This window comes from Bemisia tabaci, chromosome 1 (assembly GCF_918797505.1).
Source record: "Bemisia tabaci chromosome 1, PGI_BMITA_v3".
Lineage (NCBI taxonomy): Eukaryota > Metazoa > Arthropoda > Insecta > Hemiptera > Aleyrodidae > Bemisia > Bemisia tabaci.
The window spans coordinates 48,902,410-48,920,086 of NC_092793.1; the positions used below are offsets into that span (position 1 = coordinate 48,902,410).

Here is a 17,677-nt window from a genome sequence, read left to right on the forward strand (position 1 = left end):
CCCCCCCTCCACTGACAAACTAAGCGATACATTCGGGTGAGGCAAAAGTTAAATTCCTAGGTTAAAAGTGCTTATCAACTGGATTGCATTTAGCAAAAAAGGAACAAGAGGCATTTAAATGTTGCTAGGATTGTGCAACTTAAATCAGTCGAATCTTAGCGAAAAAACGCATGACATATAATCGCAATATATTTCCACGCTGAATCTAGTGGTGCCGTCAAAAATTAATTTTTGTAACTAGAGACATCAATTTTGACAGCTTTTAGGTTCGGTGCCCCTTTCAGCCTCCCCCTGAAAATGAGTTTTCCCTTTTTTGGAGGTTAAAAATGAAAAGAGTGCTAAAAATTACCCCCGGTTACCAACTTTCATTAATATTGGTTGATAAACATTTGTCAGTGTTTAAAATACGATTTTTTTCCTCCAACTTCGGGGGGCCGTGGCTTCCAGGGAAAGCGTTCTTGGAAAAGGAGATACACCACAAAAACGTCTTACATTGACCCGCAGAATTGACTCCTTCGATATTCATACTTGATATTGGGACACCCTGTACAAAGAAAATAGCAGTGTGGGATCTCTGAAGTACATCGTCTCCGGAGCCAAACTTAGAGGAATCGAAACCCAACGGAGCAGCTTTTACGATACGACAACAAGGCGGAGGATGATCAAGTTCGATTAAGCTTCATGCAAGCGTTGCTGATATTCCAGAAAATCCTCCTAATTTACATGCACTCGCACGAGGTATTTTCCGCGAAAAAGGCAACGCCACTTTGCACGGTGCTTGGGGCTGCGTGTGTACTTCCATACTCGGCTTGGATGTTAACATGCACCGAAGAGGATTCCTACCACTTAATCGATGTTCTTCAATTAATCCACGCCGACAAGCCACATTCAATAAGGTTTTATATCGCTCTACGGGGTTTTATGCTCGCGCTCCTCCTCTTCTTTCGCCTTGCCGCACAGTGGACCGAGTCAGCTGGAGTAGTTGAGCATAATGCGGAAACTTTAAATGCATATAAAAGAAATGTATACGCTCAAAAATGGCACCAGTGTGTTCATCGGACAATTTCCTATACGATGCATCCCTTAAAATTTAGAATGTGACGAGATAAACGTAAAAATTCGCGGTTTCAGTCAAAAAATTAAATTTGGGCTTCTCCCAAAGTCTAGTTCCACTGTGCGTCACCCGCCCGGTAGAAATTCAATTTGAAACCGTGGCTTCGGGTTTCCTCTTTTTTGTGTGCGGCGGCTCGGCGATGCGGTGAAACAATCACACAGACCACGCACGGAAGAAAAATCTCTGTTCTAGGTGTTTTATCGAGTACAACGCTAGGACTCCCTGTATTTCATCCACGGAACTTCCAGATCCACTGTTATTCTGTGACATGAAGCATATTTCTCTTCCATTTCGACACTTAGGCGAAAATAACCCCTGAACTTCGAAGTAGTCGCTAGCTACATAAAACCGTGTGTGTATGAAGTTAGGTGTTCCAAATGGGTATCGAACATTTTCGGCTAAGGTATGACCGAAGTTTCCGTTTAGGTGAACTAAAATTTGGTTTCTATGACCGATATCTGAACCGAACTTGTTTACCCCGTGTTCTATCTTTTTTGCATTCTCGTTGAAATCACAAAAACGGACACCCGCTTTTCCTTCGCTATGTGTAATAGCTATGAATAGGTAAAGAGAGGGCTCTTACAGATCGATAAAAAAAAACACGAATTTATAAATATTTCGGATGAAAAATAAGAGTTGCACGCTAAAGGCTTGAAGAACAAATGAAAAATTACATCCGAAAAAGGTTATGGCTTTGAAAGAAACTCCGAGGCAATAATAATACACTCGACTGCTAAAATTCTTACTCGCAATAAAAATATCGCCTATATTATAAAGTTTTTCTATTCTCTATTCCACATTGTTGCCAAACGACTGAAAAGCGTAGCCGTTCTTTAAACTTATTTTTTCCTGGCGGAGCCCCCACGTACTTTACTTAGTGATTTGGGAGGTTAAAGGAGGCATTTAAAACACCTGTATGAGACAAATTTTAGGATCTTAACTTGAAAAATAGATCATCCTTGGGAATACAATGATTTGCCCCCACGAAAAGTAAAAGGAGAACAAATAAAATGCGGGTTTTGCCAATTTTCAGGAAGTTCCGCGCCTACCTTTCATATTGTCAAAATTATAGAACACATCCTTTTTCATTTTGTATTTTTTGCGGTGCGAAATCATGGTTATTCGAGGCAAAAAAGATCCAAAAATTTCATTTGATTTAAAAATTTAAATTCTAATGAGTATTAAGTGCTAAACTGAGGGGAAATTGTGTTCAGCCATCTTGCATACTCATTGACTCTCATAACTCTACTCATAACTATTGATACTAATCAGAGTTCCGAGGTTCGAATCTATACAATTTTTGAAACTTTTCAGCCTTGCTTTCCTCGAAGAAAAGTGTGGATCCAACACTATTCTACCATCCTGTCACTTACAGATCGGGCCATATTTTTAGTGTTTCGCCCTCGTTCGTTCATGTAACTTCAAAAAGTACGAGAAAATCGAGAAGCCTGTTGGCAACCCCCGTTATACCGCAAGTATTATCCAACGTCGGCTCAAATAGGTAACTATTGAAAGTAAGTTCTCGAGCGTCTCCGCCAAATGGGAGTTAAAAGTAGATGCCAAAGAAGTCCCCTGGAAAAAAAACCCGAGTGAAGAAGCAGAAGAGGAGCAGTAAATACAAACGTAACGACGAAAGAGTCAGTTTAACTTCCATCGAGCGAGAGTGCAGGGTGGAATTGTAAATGAACTTGAGAAATTCGAGTCTTTGAACCGCCGACTTCGAGGTTACTTTTTTTGAGAGCTTACGTCCGCGTTGCCACACGTCCGAGGATTTCCCTCGCGCGAACGTTGTTTCCGTCGCCTCGACGGAATTTCGAGGGTTCTTTTCAACTTTGGAAGGGTAAAAAATTCGGTGAAAATTACGGTTAATTTTATGACTCGCGAAAACGTGACAGCTCCTTTGAACACGGTTCGCGCGCGTTATCTCGGACGGAGTTGTGAGGATTTTGCACCGTCCTTTTTGCACCCCTCAATGAAGAAAAACTCTCTTTGACATAAAGTAGGAAACCCACGAGCTCGGAGTGCTTCGAATGTTGCCAGCATCGTTAAAGCTTTAGCTTATCTTCTGGTATCACCTTCTTCCGCGCATTTTTTTGCCAAGTGTGTCCTGCGTTTTTCAAAATATTTTGTCCTGGAGTCTTTGAAAGCATATAAAAATCTTGTTTGATCACCTAATAAGTCTTCGAGCGTTTGAGCAACGGTTTTTTTTACAGTTGTTATTGGAATTTACACACAAGAAAATGTTTGGATTCTTCTGTTCTAATTTTAGAATACCAACTCGGGATTGCGGATTGGACTAGATTTTAACTACAATTTTCGGCTCGGTATATAAACGACGTATACACCATTATTTTCCCTATGCACATGAGTGTTTTTACGGATGAGCCGGAAATTGTAGTTCCTAATTGCAAAATGTTGTCAGATTGAACTCAGTTATCTAGTTTGGGTGCAACAAACATATTTTATCCATAAAACATCTTTACTTCCCTGCTTTTCTCGCTGCGTTTCATGACAAATATCATATTCATTGTTCGCTAGTTCTTGATTGGAAGAGTGGGAGTTTATTTCGAGTCCACTTAGAGTTTCGAGACTAAAGTGACTCGTCTGTTACATCGTTAAATACGTTTTTAGAGGGGAATCTAAAAAATGCGCTGGTTCCTTATGGATATTATGATATAAGGAGTGAATTGTAAACTTTACTGATTTGTTCATCGTGATTTTTGATTCACTTTCCATGAGAAACAAACCACATTATTGCTCTTGCTGAGGTTTGCAACAAATTCATTTAGAGTGGGAGCTTCTCTTTCATTCACATCTGCGTTAATTTTACGTGTGAGGAAAAATAATAGTCTTGATTACCATCCCTTTTCATTACATGTATTTTATATTAATTTTATTATCAACAGCGATCTTTTGATGTAAATTGAACCTAATCGTCTTAAGTCCAAGCCGGGAGGATAATTTAATCGTATGAGTGTTTTTCCCTGAGGATCAAACGAAAATCTATTTCGCAAATGTGGACTGCTATAACGGGAGCACGTTAAAGAGGCGGAAGCCAGTTGGAGTCAGCTCGGCTGAGAGTGTTAATGAGTCAGTTTTTGAGTGATTACAGTGTTTGCTATACTGGACATCCGCTTTGACCCCCTCCCCGTTCCCCCGGCCTATCCCTGGGGGGTGGAATTAGCGTGTCGCCAGGGGTGTATGACGCGATGTTTGATCTTGTGCTTCGTCCCAGGGGAACTCAGTAACTCGAGGGGCAACGGTCCTTTAGGATGAAGAGGCTGCCTAGATGTTGTCAAATTGCTTTCAGGGAAAAACACCTATATTAATACCTTGCAGAAACATATTTTAATGGAGCTAGTGCAAACTTTTGTTAGAGCCCGGCTGAGAGTTTTTCATTGTGTTAACTTTCTCAGGAGCACGATAAACGCGTTAACGATTTACGATATCCATTATCACTTCAGAGGTGTCAAGCGGTGATTGGACTATGTTGCATGAAGTCAGCGGAAAAATATAGGTCTGACGCACAACGTCCAAAATAATAAAGAGGCTTCGAGTCTAATTTTCGCAAACAGAATATCTATAGTAGGCAAATAGTCAAATCAGGCATTTTGTCAAATATCTGGGCAAATAGTCAAATATTCTTACTTGGATGGAAATTTTGATTTTTTACCCTCATTGGAGGCAGAATAATTTGTTGCTCCTGTAAGAAAGAATTCTCTGTGGAAATGTCCGACACACAATAGTATTATAAACGATTTTAAGATCCTGAATGATCCATGACATTTTCAGCAAGTCATAAAACATAGAAATTTTAAAATTTAAATGGACTGAAGGCCTGTAAAAAGGGAGGAGCAAAGAGAGTTCGCGGATTTGAAGAGTTAGTCTTCCCAAAATATTGAGAACCCGTGAGCTCCTCTTCATAAATTTACAGAATTCCGTAAACTATCAAAATTTGACTACCGGCCTAAGCATTTGATAAAATACCCGATTTGACTAATTGCCTTCGACGCATCGATGGCTAAAAAGCGAAACCACGTATCTCAATTGCGGTGATGCAAAATGTCCGCTTCTAATTAATTTTTTCGAGGAGAAACAAGCTAACTTCATTGCTTAAAATGTTTACAGAATATTCTGCTAACGGTGAAGTAAAATCAAGGAAGTTTCCGAGAAATTACGTAGGTTAATTCTTCAAGAAAACAATAAAGTCTTCAAGGAAACAATAAGGTATGACAAAAAGCGTGTAACGTCGCAAACGAAGATACGTGGTTTTGCATCCTGGCCATCTATATACTTTTTGAACTTTCAAATTTTAGAGGGAGAAAATATGTGCTTTGCCGGAGGAGTTCTGGCAAGATAGCTATCAGTGGTGGTTGGATGTCGCAGAGCGCATGGAAGCACTATAGGAGCGGCATGTTACTAATGTGCTTTAGAACGAGCTCAATACTATACTTAAGTCAATTTTTTTTTTTTTTGGGGGGGGGGGGATGTCACATGGTTCCTAATAGCCTGCCTATCTGACAGTCGTGATCTTGCTTATCTGAAAAAAGGCTCCATTTGCTGTTAGGGGTTTCTTTGGTTATGAAATGGCAGTAATTCAATTGAAGTGTAAACTTAAGCAAAAACTAAAAGAAAAGTTGTTTCTTGTTTAAACCCGCACAAGGGGCTCACGATGAGTGTATTAAAAAATCTAAAATTCACTCCATCCTTCAAAATTTACGAGGAAAATTCGCGTGCTTTTTACACTCTCGCTGCAAAGAATAAGAACCTCAAAGGTCTCATTTGATACGGAGAAGTCAACTAGATTTGACAACTCCACTGCCAATTAAATACCTAAATAAAAAATGACGGTCAACACTTAGTCATTCCAACACAGTCTTTTGATTAAAAACGAAAAATGCGAATTCTTCCTTTCACTGAATGTTAACAGTGGAAGAAGTAATATAATATGATTCTTACATGGGAGCCTGCAGTTTTGTTGTGAGTTACTATATGAAGGACTGTGAAAAATTATAGTGATCATTCATTTCCTATTGGGGGTAACAAAGTAAAATTCTAATGTGTCAAAACTATGGGTTTTCCGTAAATTCATTTGAGGAGGATATGAAGAAAACCCTCCAACGTGAATCAGCAGATGACAGTTAAAAGTTTAAGAGGCTTAAAATATAGACTTATCTAACATTCATTGTGACCTGATGTGATTATGCTTATGAATTAATGCCTCTTTCGTTTCAGTAAAAAAAATTTTCCTTCAGTTTCCGAAACATCCATTCTGATAGTTTTGAATGAAAACGTGATCATAACAGTACCGTAACCTGTGACTTTGAGTGCGCATCTAACAACTGGAAGATTTTAGATGTAGTTTGGCAGTGATGCAGAATGTAACTCTGAATAAGGGAAGTTACGTCGCCACTCAAAGCTTTGTGGAGCTTTATAAGTAGCTTTTGTAAACTCTCAGGCGTGTTATTTTGAAAAGTTTCAGCTTACATTAAATTCTTCGCACGAAGAATTTAAGGACTCCTAGAATTTGATTTTCATTGGGGTTCTAGATTCTCATCGGAGAATTAGGTTATTTTGCAAAAATCAGGAAATTGTGAAAAAAACACGACATCAAGCCACAGTGTAAAAAATAACGCTCTCAGAAAAGGAGCATTCGCGAAGAGAGTGAGAAGAAATGTTTCTTCTCATAGAAAATATTTATCGTGCCCCCAAATCCTTAGTTTAAAAAGTTTTATATTATTTTTTGTAAATTTCTAAAGGAATTTTGGCAATATAGACGTAAATAAGCTAAAAGAAATAATGGTGCACGAAAATCCTAAACATATTCATAGCATTAATACGTTACATCGGATTTTTCTTTAGCGTCCTGCACGTAGAAACTATTCGGTGTAAAGTAAGGACTGCGATAACTCATTTTGATTAACTCGTAAGGAAATATCTTTCAATTACATTTGCACACCTGAAGCCCCGAGCCAGCTCAAACAAGTCACGCAACCACTTGTTACTTGTTACACGGCAGCCGAAGAAACATTCTCCGCAAAAAATCAATTCCATGCCGTGCACGCAATTTGGACTCTCAAGTCAGTAAGACGTCCTTGCGACTCATCTCAAACCATGGTTTTCAGGGCGTAGAAAAATACTTTAAACCAGTCGTAGACTGATTTTGTGAATTGGAACGAGAAGGCCATACTTTGGATCAACCCTGAGAGAATGGCGAAAAGGTTGGTTTTTAAACAAAACTGACTTTTTTCTTCGAAGGGACATTCTTACAGAAGTTTCCAATCAAAAACACAAAGATACATTTTTGACTCGCGCTCGCTACGTTTTATGGGGCCAAGGCGTTTAATTGTTATCAAATCTATATTATACAGCTACAAGCAAAATCTTGGAAGCACTATTTCTGACAAACTACCGGACCGATAAGGATGATCTTCACATGTATGTCATCTGTAATAGCTGTAGATGTGCGAAAAATTATGAAACCCCGAACTCTTAATGTTGTATAGCTTTTAAAGTATATCGACGGTGAAAGTCGGCAATCACATAACTCGGTTTGCGACGTCGCAGACTTCCGGTCATACTTTATTTTTTAAACGGAAGACTACTCAACGGTAATTCTTTAAAACTTCCGTGATTTTTCTTCTATGTGCGAGGAAAATTCTGCAAAAACTTCAAGGAATAATGTCCATTTGTTCTCCTTTAAAAAAATAACATAGTTGCGGAGATTTTCAGACACCGCAAATGAGTTATGTGATTGCCGACTTGCACCGTCGATATGGGACTTACATACGTACGAGGGGGCTTTACTTTTTCATCGGTGAGTTGTTCTGGCGCTATCTGTGTAATTCAATAGAGAGCACGAACAGGTCTATCCTGCCGTGCTAAGGAAGAACGTCGTATAAAGACTCGAGAGTTGCGAAATTTCCTTTGATAAAATGTTTATTTTTTAGGAAAGTTACGAATATTTTCCCTTGAGATTTTCAGGAACTTCAGAGCGAAATACGAACAAAATTCTTTGAAAAATTGAAATAAAAATATTCATACATTTACCAGGGAGTTCGTTTTTAATCAGAGACAATTTGGCGACGCTTGGAGGTTTATACGGAGTTTTCCCTTACACGGCAGAAAGCTAGAGGGTGCGGGACTTTTGGATCACCCTGTATTCACATTGGAATCGCCCCCATACGAAAAGTTGAGTGACGTTTCGACTGAAACGAAAGTTGGAGAATGTGGTACTACGGAATTGGGCAGATTTTCCTTACCTGAACGTCGAGCTCGAATCCAGGGAGATAGCTAAGAGGCACGGGGTGAAACGGATTGTCGTAAGGCGAAGTATGGAATTCGAGGAGCATGTCCGGGCCGCTGCTGATGATGTCGGGCACGGCATCGCCGCCGCACAGCCGAACCAACACCGGGTCCATCGTGCTTCCACCGTCGTATACGGTCAGGTAGTCCTGCACAACGTTGCATTCGTCCCAAACCCTGCTCAAAGAAAACAAAAACGATATTTTTAATTTTTAATCTGATTAACTTCGAGCTGAAAAATGTGAGAAGGGAAATTTAATACATGCTTTAAGCCCAGAGGGCTGATTATTGAAATTGATATACAAAACTTTAGACAAAAAGGCATAGGAAGCAGGGAACGATCCTATTTGTCGAAACGGGTGGCTGTTAGAGACAAAAAGGGAGAATGTCGGACTAACTACAAGGGTCGCTCGGGGGTTGCCGTTAGTTAGTCCATTGCGTACCTCCTTTGTCCATTGCAACCACTCGCTTCCACTAATGGGATCGCTTTATTTTTTAATTTGTCTTCCTTGTCTATAGCTTGGTCGATCAATAATTTCTATAATCAGCCCGCAGGCAAGGTGCGGATTTAGGCATAAAGGTAAATATTTTCTTATAAAAACTTTACAATGAACACGATTTGTACCAAAAAAAATAATGAAAGTAACTCTGATTTAAGATATTAAAGTTTTTCGATGTATGAATTTAAACTTCCTCCGCTCATAGAGAAAACAATTAGGCTCCCTCTAAGTTGCCGGTAATGTGTCGCTCCGATTTGAGAGAAAACTCAAAAACCGGGGTCGGATTACATCTCTGTGGATTAATACACATAAACCATGCAGATAAAAACCTATATGGAAACAGAAAAAGGAAAAGGACGGGCGTTGATGACGGCGCAGGGATACAACTATTCGTGCTTGATGGATGCCCGTGTTGCGTGTGCAAAGTTGAAGGCGCTATGGCGCGAGGCGAGGACTCGTATACGTGAGTTAAATCGCACACCAACATAACTGTGGCAGTCCTTGCGGTACAAAAATGTGGCTTCCTTCAACTCGGCACTTTGGTTCAGCTGTTGATCTTATTGGCGCGTATACGTAGTATTGGCGCGTATACGTAGTGTACCGCCTTTGCGATCGTTTCGAACCCTGCTCGATACAATAACCGAGTCCCTTAGTTCCTTACCGAAAAGTGACTACCGCGAATTTCTGAGATTTTCCAAAGCGTGTAAAAAGTTTATTTATCCATCAATAATTATGATTTAAAGTTGTTTCTCATTCTGGGGGTCTCTAGTTTATGTGCAGTGAATACCAAGAGTCTACGTTACTTGGTTTTTTTAAAAAAAGCCTAAGAATGCGACGCGCTGATTTAAAATATGCATATATAAGAAGAATCAAGCGAATTGATTCGAGGATGGCTGAGCAGGTCGGCACTCTCGGAATGAGAATTTAACTCCTCCGTTTTGTTCAAAACGTTGCTTTGACAGATCTGTAACCTCGGTTATACTTTTCAAAAGTTGGTAGCCGTGCTCTGATAGTGCAATCTGTGTAAGTGCAATCTGTGATGAGCCTCGAGACTCATTAGACCATTAGCTAAACGTGGCTCATACAGGAATCCACTTACCCTTCTCTTCCCCACGCTCCTGCTCACTGCGTCGGCGTCTCGACGAACAATAGCTAATGACGGTCGCCAAGCGACGATCCTCAGCCCCTCGCCCAATTACTTACGCTTCATTAACCATTTCACCGTCACGCTAGGATTCGTCCAATTTTCAAAAAAAATTGTTTAGCGAGTTTTTAGCAATTTTTTCCTTCCTCTCCGTTAAAACACGAATTAAAAGAGGTCTCATTCATAAAAATCGGCCAAATAGAAGAGAAGTTATAGTATTCGAAATCCGAAGAAATCAACAAAACTTCTCCAAACAAAAAATAAAATAAAGGGGGAAAAAAGAAATGTATAAATTACAATTTAATATGATTGACCTCAGAATGTGACAAGCAATTCAATTATTCAGAGGAGAAAAAATTGAGTGAAATTACAAAAAAATAGCCTCTTGCACGGGGCTTCCTTGTATGAGTTTTGACCTGAGGACAAGTAAATCCCGTTATATTATTAAAACGAAATTGACTCCATAGTTTAATGCCTTAGTTTCTTGAATGCAATTATTTTAAGCACTCGAAAATTTATACCAGCAATTTTACCCATGGGGTGATTTCCTAAGAGCTGATAATATCACGAATTTCTCATAGAGCCCTTCAAAAATGGCTTGCTTTTTGGGCAGCCGATTCGGCCATCAAACCGGAGTTTAAATGGAAGCTGATTACAACACAAAGCTCTGAGAAAAATTTTGAGATGAGTATAGGAACGGTTTGTAAATTACGAGGAGAAACGGGCATTTTGTTCAGCATATCGATACATAAGTATTTTCACACGTAGAATCTAATTTTCACGTCAGGGAGTCGACATATTTTGATTTTTTCGATTTTATACGGAAAATTTATGGTTTTTCGGGATTGAAATTACTAACAATTGTTTCATGAAAAATGAATGCACCCAAAATGACTATGGCATTTTGACTTTCACATACGTGCACTCACTAAATTGATTGGTAAATTCAAAGAGTGTACATCGACCTGGTACATCAAGTTTCTGCGATTTTTTACGGCAAATCGGTATATTTTCGGGATGTGGATTGCTTACATTCAATTCATGAATGAATAAAGCATGGACATGGTTGAGCTTCTTTGCATGAAAAGGCGTTTAAAATAACAAAATCAAGACATATTTAATACAATTGCATTTATATCGAGTCAATTTCTTTTCAATAATATAACGGGATTTATAATACCGGTGATTTGGGTATTTTAGCCCCAAAATACCTTTAAATCGACTTTATCTTCTAGGAGTTCGACAGAATTTTTCCTTTCTTCGCTTAAATTTTTCCGTAGCACTTTTCTTCAAGAATCTGATAAGATTTTGCTTGAGACAGATCAAAAAACTTAAATTTGTTCGAATAGCTTTCTAGATTCACAATACACGGTCTCGTCAAGGTGCGTCGTTGACCTTGCAGTGTTGGATCGTGAATTCTCTTGTCGTGCTGCTTGCCTTTTTTTGAAATCTCTGTAAATGAAAACTAAAGGGTTTGATATGTGCGAGTTAATGACGCGCCTTATCAACACATTGTGTTGGAGTTCACTGCTTGTTGCAAGTTGTTTACATACTTTGAATAACATAGGGTTGGGGAAGAACACTGCTTGATTAAGAGGCCTGCCAAAATCGTTGGAGTGCTCAAGTCAATTCAAATAAGTATACTCTTTTTTTTCTTGTGAGCAGGTAATTATTTTCGTAACCAATACTAAATGGACGTATTTCTGCCGAACGGAACTATGTGCATTAAGACATGAGCCCTGAGACCCATAAGGATAGGTGCATAACGGCTAACGTCATAATAACCGTTATTATTTTAGTTTGGAGATAATATCGGTTATTTTCGTCGCGCGAATCGTGTCCTACGTGTTTTGTAGAGGATACATAAATCAGAATCCTGAAATTCGTGCCTTGCCTAGTAGTCCCTTCAAACTACTACCCTTGTGCTGTATGGGTCAGTTGTCCTGGTCACATAATTGCGTTGAAGGATTCAGATGATATATCAGCACAAGAAAATAAGATCTGTCCAGACATCAAGCCTCCTTGTCCAATATAAACGAGAATATCGCCATTCAAAAATCACAGCGCATGGCATCACCCACCGTAGTATTGCATACCCAAGTTTCTTTCCCTTCGGTTTCATCCGTATTCTGCCCCAAAATACCCAGGATATGAACAATTTTCACATGTGAGTTCTTTAACAAGGAAAAACAATATCCAGTGATAAACATGTGATATGAAATTCAACTTACCGTAAAAGACGTTGACTTCTTTCATATTTGACCATTTGATCTTTTATATGAATTTTGTGGCTATTTCTTTGTCTAACAGCGATTAAAGCTTGTTTGCCTGAAGGCACTTTGTTGTGTTCTAGTCTATAATAGCAGGTAACGTTTCGCGGGTAGATCCCCGGAAAATTCGGTGACTGGACCCTGCAAGGCCTTGTATCACATTTATTCAGTTGTCTTGTGCAGTAGCTACCTTGAACTAACTCTCCTCGGTAACTTAGTTGACTACTGTTCCCATACCTTAAGTGAGCTTCGTTATATTTTAGGAACTTATACGATAATTTAAAGTCAAAATTATACCCTGAAATACCCTGCAACACAGAGAAATATGAACAGTTAATTAAATATGCTGGACAGGCAAAAAACATCAGACAACTAGCAATTCAACGTAAATAATTATTACTTTTAAGACGTTATTATGTCAGCAGTAATACTTTTATCACCATCAAATGAACAACATTCCATTCGATCGATCTTTTAGGGGATTTCATTTGCTTAACTTCGTATCCTCTCTCGATTCACGTACTCCCAATATCCAATCCAATTCTCATTGGTTAAAATCGTCAGTAAGATTGATAACATTTTTTGGAACGAAAGTTTAGTTTTTATCCAATTTTGGACAAACTTCCATTATATTAGCTTGAGGGCTAATTCTGATAGTTTCAGATTTTCATTGATAGAGAATCGTACCGCTTTGTAACCAAGGGAAAACTTCAATTAACAAGCAAGTCTCTGCGTGAAGAAATGAAAACGAGACGGTGGTTTGCCGTTTCCGCACAACATTTCAGATTTTGAAATTTCCACACAAAAACCAGGATTGACATTTCCCCACAAAATCAATCAGAAAAACTTTATTTTTGTTACGTTTGGTGAACTTTAGGGGCAAATTTGAAGCTATCACACCATCAGCTTGTGGCTTGATTGTGGTAGCTGATGCTACCACAATCACCACCACCTTCCACGAGCCAGAAGAAACTTGTGCGGGAAATATTTTGTGCGGAAACGTCAATCACGATCATTGTGTGGCAATGTCAAAATCCCCGATTTTGTGCGGAAAATGCATACTGCCTTTGAGACACAACCAAAAAGAGGGGTTACCTGATCAGAAAGTGTAAATAAATTAAGTGATAAGTTGAGAGATCTCGTTTCGCTATAGTAAACGGTGTAGCCCCAGGCGCTGCCACACCACTGCCCCTTCGTGTCCGGTCGTCCCTCTTCCCGGATCGTCATGTACCCGTCCGGGCATCCGTCCATCGTGAAGGAGACGAAACGGCCCACGGTGAAAGCGTCGAATGTCAGCTGAACACACAAAAAACAAAAATATCATAAGAGAATGGGCCACTAGACCATGAGCGAATTTTGACTTGCGAAAACATTCTTCTGAAAGTGCATGACGCAAAAAACACGGTGTGCACATTAAAAATGCGAAAAAGTAGCTCGGTAACCGAGAATCACGCAATTCAAAAATCCCAACCAGCCGCCTGAGAGATGGGCACAAAGCCAGCTTTCATCTGATGAGGATGATTGAAGAGTTTATGCTGTTTTTAATGATTTGACGAGTCCTTCATTTTTAGTGATTTTAGGCGCTTCAATTTCCACCTTTACAAAGGCTAGTTTAGTTAGAGTAAAAAATTGCGTTTCCTAAAAGTATTCACTCTAAGATACAAAAACTATTGAATTCGCTGGTCCTTTCTCGAGATTGTCTGATTATTGACTGCTGCGGCCCGATTGTTGATACTATGTCAGCCCGACACGACAAGACATAGCCCTATCTTAACCGTGTAATATATCGCAATTCGATGTCTTATCGGACTACTTAGAACTTTCAATAATCGGCCCGCTGGTATTATTATTTTGAGTACCACATTTCACAGATTTTCGAAATACCTATTTGAAAAAGTACGCAATGAACGACGACGCAGCACGAAGTTCATTAAACACAATTTGAAAACAGTGCAACTGAGAGACGCGGAGGAATAACGCCGACAGGAACAGGAGAAAAAGGACCGCGAAGGAAGTTAATTTCTTATTACAAAGAGTGCGATCAAGACAAACTGAAATTCGCGAATGTTTTCACGAGAAATCTGAATTCATTGAATTCCGCGCCCGAAGAAAAACAAACAATCCGTCCCTCGAATCTGAAAAGTCAAAACTATAGCTCTGCCGAGGCGTTCATTTGCCCGCTCGCGCGTTCGCGAGTTCAAACGCATTCGTCAGCGTTGCCAAATCAAGGCCCATCGCGGAACCGCGGCACGTAGTTAATCGCGAAATCATTACTTTTTTGGCACGCGGAGCCGCGAGTTTGCCCGAGGGGGGGGGGGGGAGAGCGAATATTTGCCTCTTTTCGTTTGGGGAGCGGCGGAAAATACTCGAGAGATATTTCACGTCGCCGCTTTGAAGATGCAAAGACTTGGCGGAAAAAGACAGGTATAAATAATTGTGAAGAAGCGAGCCGGACGGCCGGTGTAATAATGGGTTTCCTTCCTTGCCCCGTTTTTCATTCCCGGGGACCGGGAAGGTGGGGAGGGGGGTGGAGCGGACCTGCGGAGGGGGAAAAAATATGACTGCTTATAATTTTTAGCGGGAGCGCTCATAACTGGGCTTGACGCAGTTATTAGTTTAAGCTCTCGCTCGCTTGTAAGTAATGTTTTACATCGGATTCACTGATTTTAATTAAATACCCCGATCCGGACGGCTGGCCGTCCCTCAGCGCGCGCCACGTCGCGTCGCGTCGCACAGAGGAATAGGCCACCGGAGAGATGAATTTTTTACTCCAACCGCAAATTATGATGTTTATTTTGTCAAATTATAAATTCTAGGGGGTGATACTTTAAGGAAATTTTACGAATAAACCAGTGCGACCTTGTTATAACGTCTACGCATTCACGAAGATACGAGCTTTTAAAGTTTTCGAATTGTGTCCAAACTTCCTCATCGACTCGCTCTACTGTGTGCCGCGCCGCGGTGAAATCATTGCCTCCTCAAATCCCTGCTGACAAACACATTTTTCAAATACGTGCGCTGGCACAGTCGTCTTTATGTTGCTGGGAACATCAGCTCAAACTTTAAAAACCGCGTAAAAAAGAGAGAAAGAGAAAACGTGCTGAAGTAATTGGAAAATATTCAGTGGAATAACTCTATACACTGAACGTGAACATGGAAGAAAGGCGAAAAGAGATTAAATCTTCAAATTTAAAAATTTGGCGTTATTAATACTGCCTAACTTGTACAAATGCCTTGTAAATCATAATATACGACCAATAGACATTTACAGTACGTATGTGGTATATTTATAAATCGCTGTTTTTAAATTTTAAAAAACTAAATGTATTGAAAATTTACTTAAAAACTGGAATTGCTAATGTCAATGATTTCATTCATATTTTTTTTATTTTACATTTTACAATGTTTTGTTTAATACGTAACTGAAATTTCTAAAAACAATCGTATTACTATCTAGTCAGCATAAAACTAACGAAAAGTTATTGGAAATCTAGGTTCACCTTCTGATACTTCCTCCATTATAATTTTAATTCTTTGTTAGTAACGAGAACGGGAATACAGTTGCGATGTACGGATGTATTCCTGACTTTTCATCACGCTAATGAGCAATGTGCATTACGATTGCTCGTCAATATAGTTTTACGCAAATTATAACAAGCTCTGGTCCATTTTAAACATTATTTGAGAGAATGTTCTATAAGTTCAGTCGCTAGGAGACGCAACGTAACTCCATCAAGTCGCATGTTACTGCGGCGCGCGGTGTCCAGGCTGGGAGAAGCAACTATTCAAGCCTCTGCGAGGAGCGTGTGGTATCGACTGTAAATGAAGGAACTTAGGACACAGAAACGAGAGGCATCGGTTTACTTTAGGGACTCCTTGAGCTAGCGTTATTTCATGTTCTGTGTTCATCATAAATATTGTGGAATGTAGAATTTTACTGCTCACTAAGTTAGAGAAGATTGATCTATTATACCTTTATGTAATGCTTCTGATATGCAAGAGCGGAGGACGATAATCGTTTTTCTATAATTTATTTTTTAACGGTAGTGCACTTTCCTCAAAATTGATAGCTGAAATTATGGTGAGGCGAGTTCTTTCTCTCGACCTTCCTCAACTTCTTCGGGAAACTTAAAAACGCGCCTAAATAAAAAACAGCCGAGCGTTTCTCAAATACGAAAGTAATAGAGCTTTCCCGCTTGCTTTAACCGGCGAATACTTTTTTGGAGGTAAATGACACGTATAACATGATACGCACATTAAAAACTCGAGAAAGTAACTCGGTAACCGAGAAATACCCTGTTCAAAAAGCACAACTTCTACGCAAAAAAATGCCCCGGTTTCGCGTCATGCCGAATGATGTCATCCGACACCGATCTAAACTCAGAGGAGAACACGCACGGGTTTCTGGGGCTCCCATTGAATTTCTTTCTACTCCTCGTAGATGGAAACAATAGGAAAGTCAAAACTATACCTCCAGAATTAAAGAATTGAAACTCATTCATGTTGTCTGCAGTTAACAAGCAATACTTCTACATTAAAGCAAATTTTAAAAAGAACAGCAGTGTAAAATGATATGAGGTAACGGCTTGACTACCGCGGTACATCATTTCCATCATTTTCCAGCAATTCCGGCGCGTTTGAAATTCCCTCGAATCTTTTGAATTTTTGGAAGCGGGCGCGTCCGAGATTTTGGCTCGAAAAATACGCAATAAAATAATCACCACGTACTTTCAGAGTATTTCATAGAAAACACAAGGTTTAGCGATTCACCCATTCGGAAATATTGTTGAATCTGGTGCTACAGTTGCAAATCATTGTACGCGAATCAATTCCATGATGTTTTACCAGGTTTCTCCTGCTGCCGCAAAAATTCCCTGAAATTCCCAGTATTCCCGAATTTCCGGTTTGCTAAACACCCTGTTTTTTTCATAGACTTCCCTAATTTATTGAATTTTCCGGAATGTTTAGTACAAATAAAAAGTTATTACGTGCGAAAATATCAAGGTAAAAGTACGTTATCGACCCGAAGCCACGCGAGACCCAGACCTCAACGACCCGCATTATCATAACGTCACTTGGCCGACAAAAGAGCGTAACTGCAATTAGAGTTGAGCCTAGGGAAGCATTGATTTATAGGGGTGACAGAGTTCATCGCGGAGGGCAAATACGTCCTTTACATCAGGAAGCCGACGATAAGGCGTGTTCCGAGTCATTTCGTCGCACCGCCAACCGGAGGGGCGCACGTCCATTTTAACGTGAGCTCTGGAAAGTATTGAGTTATACGGGAAACAAGGTTCATCTCAGAGCTGATTCGCGTCTTTAACGTTGGTGGAGCGACGATTTC

At 39.8% G+C, this 17,677-nt stretch overlaps 1 protein-coding gene across 2 annotated transcripts in view; it reads right to left on the reverse strand.

The window, feature by feature from the left end:
• LOC109039500 (uncharacterized) overlaps positions 1–17,677 on the reverse strand; it is a 264,367-nt gene that overhangs the window by 19,452 nt on the left and 227,238 nt on the right. For both annotated transcript variants that reach the window (XR_011900209.1, XM_072302347.1), the window contains exons 6-8: positions 13,429–13,629; positions 12,295–12,641; positions 8,377–8,596 (exon numbers count right to left, since the gene is read on the reverse strand). Coding sequence is in view for 1 of the 2 variants with exons in the window: in XM_072302347.1 (XP_072158448.1) it covers positions 8,377–8,596; positions 12,295–12,641; positions 13,429–13,629 (768 nt within the window). In the remaining variant the exon portion in view is untranslated. The remainder of the gene's footprint in view (positions 1–8,376; positions 8,597–12,294; positions 12,642–13,428; positions 13,630–17,677) is intronic.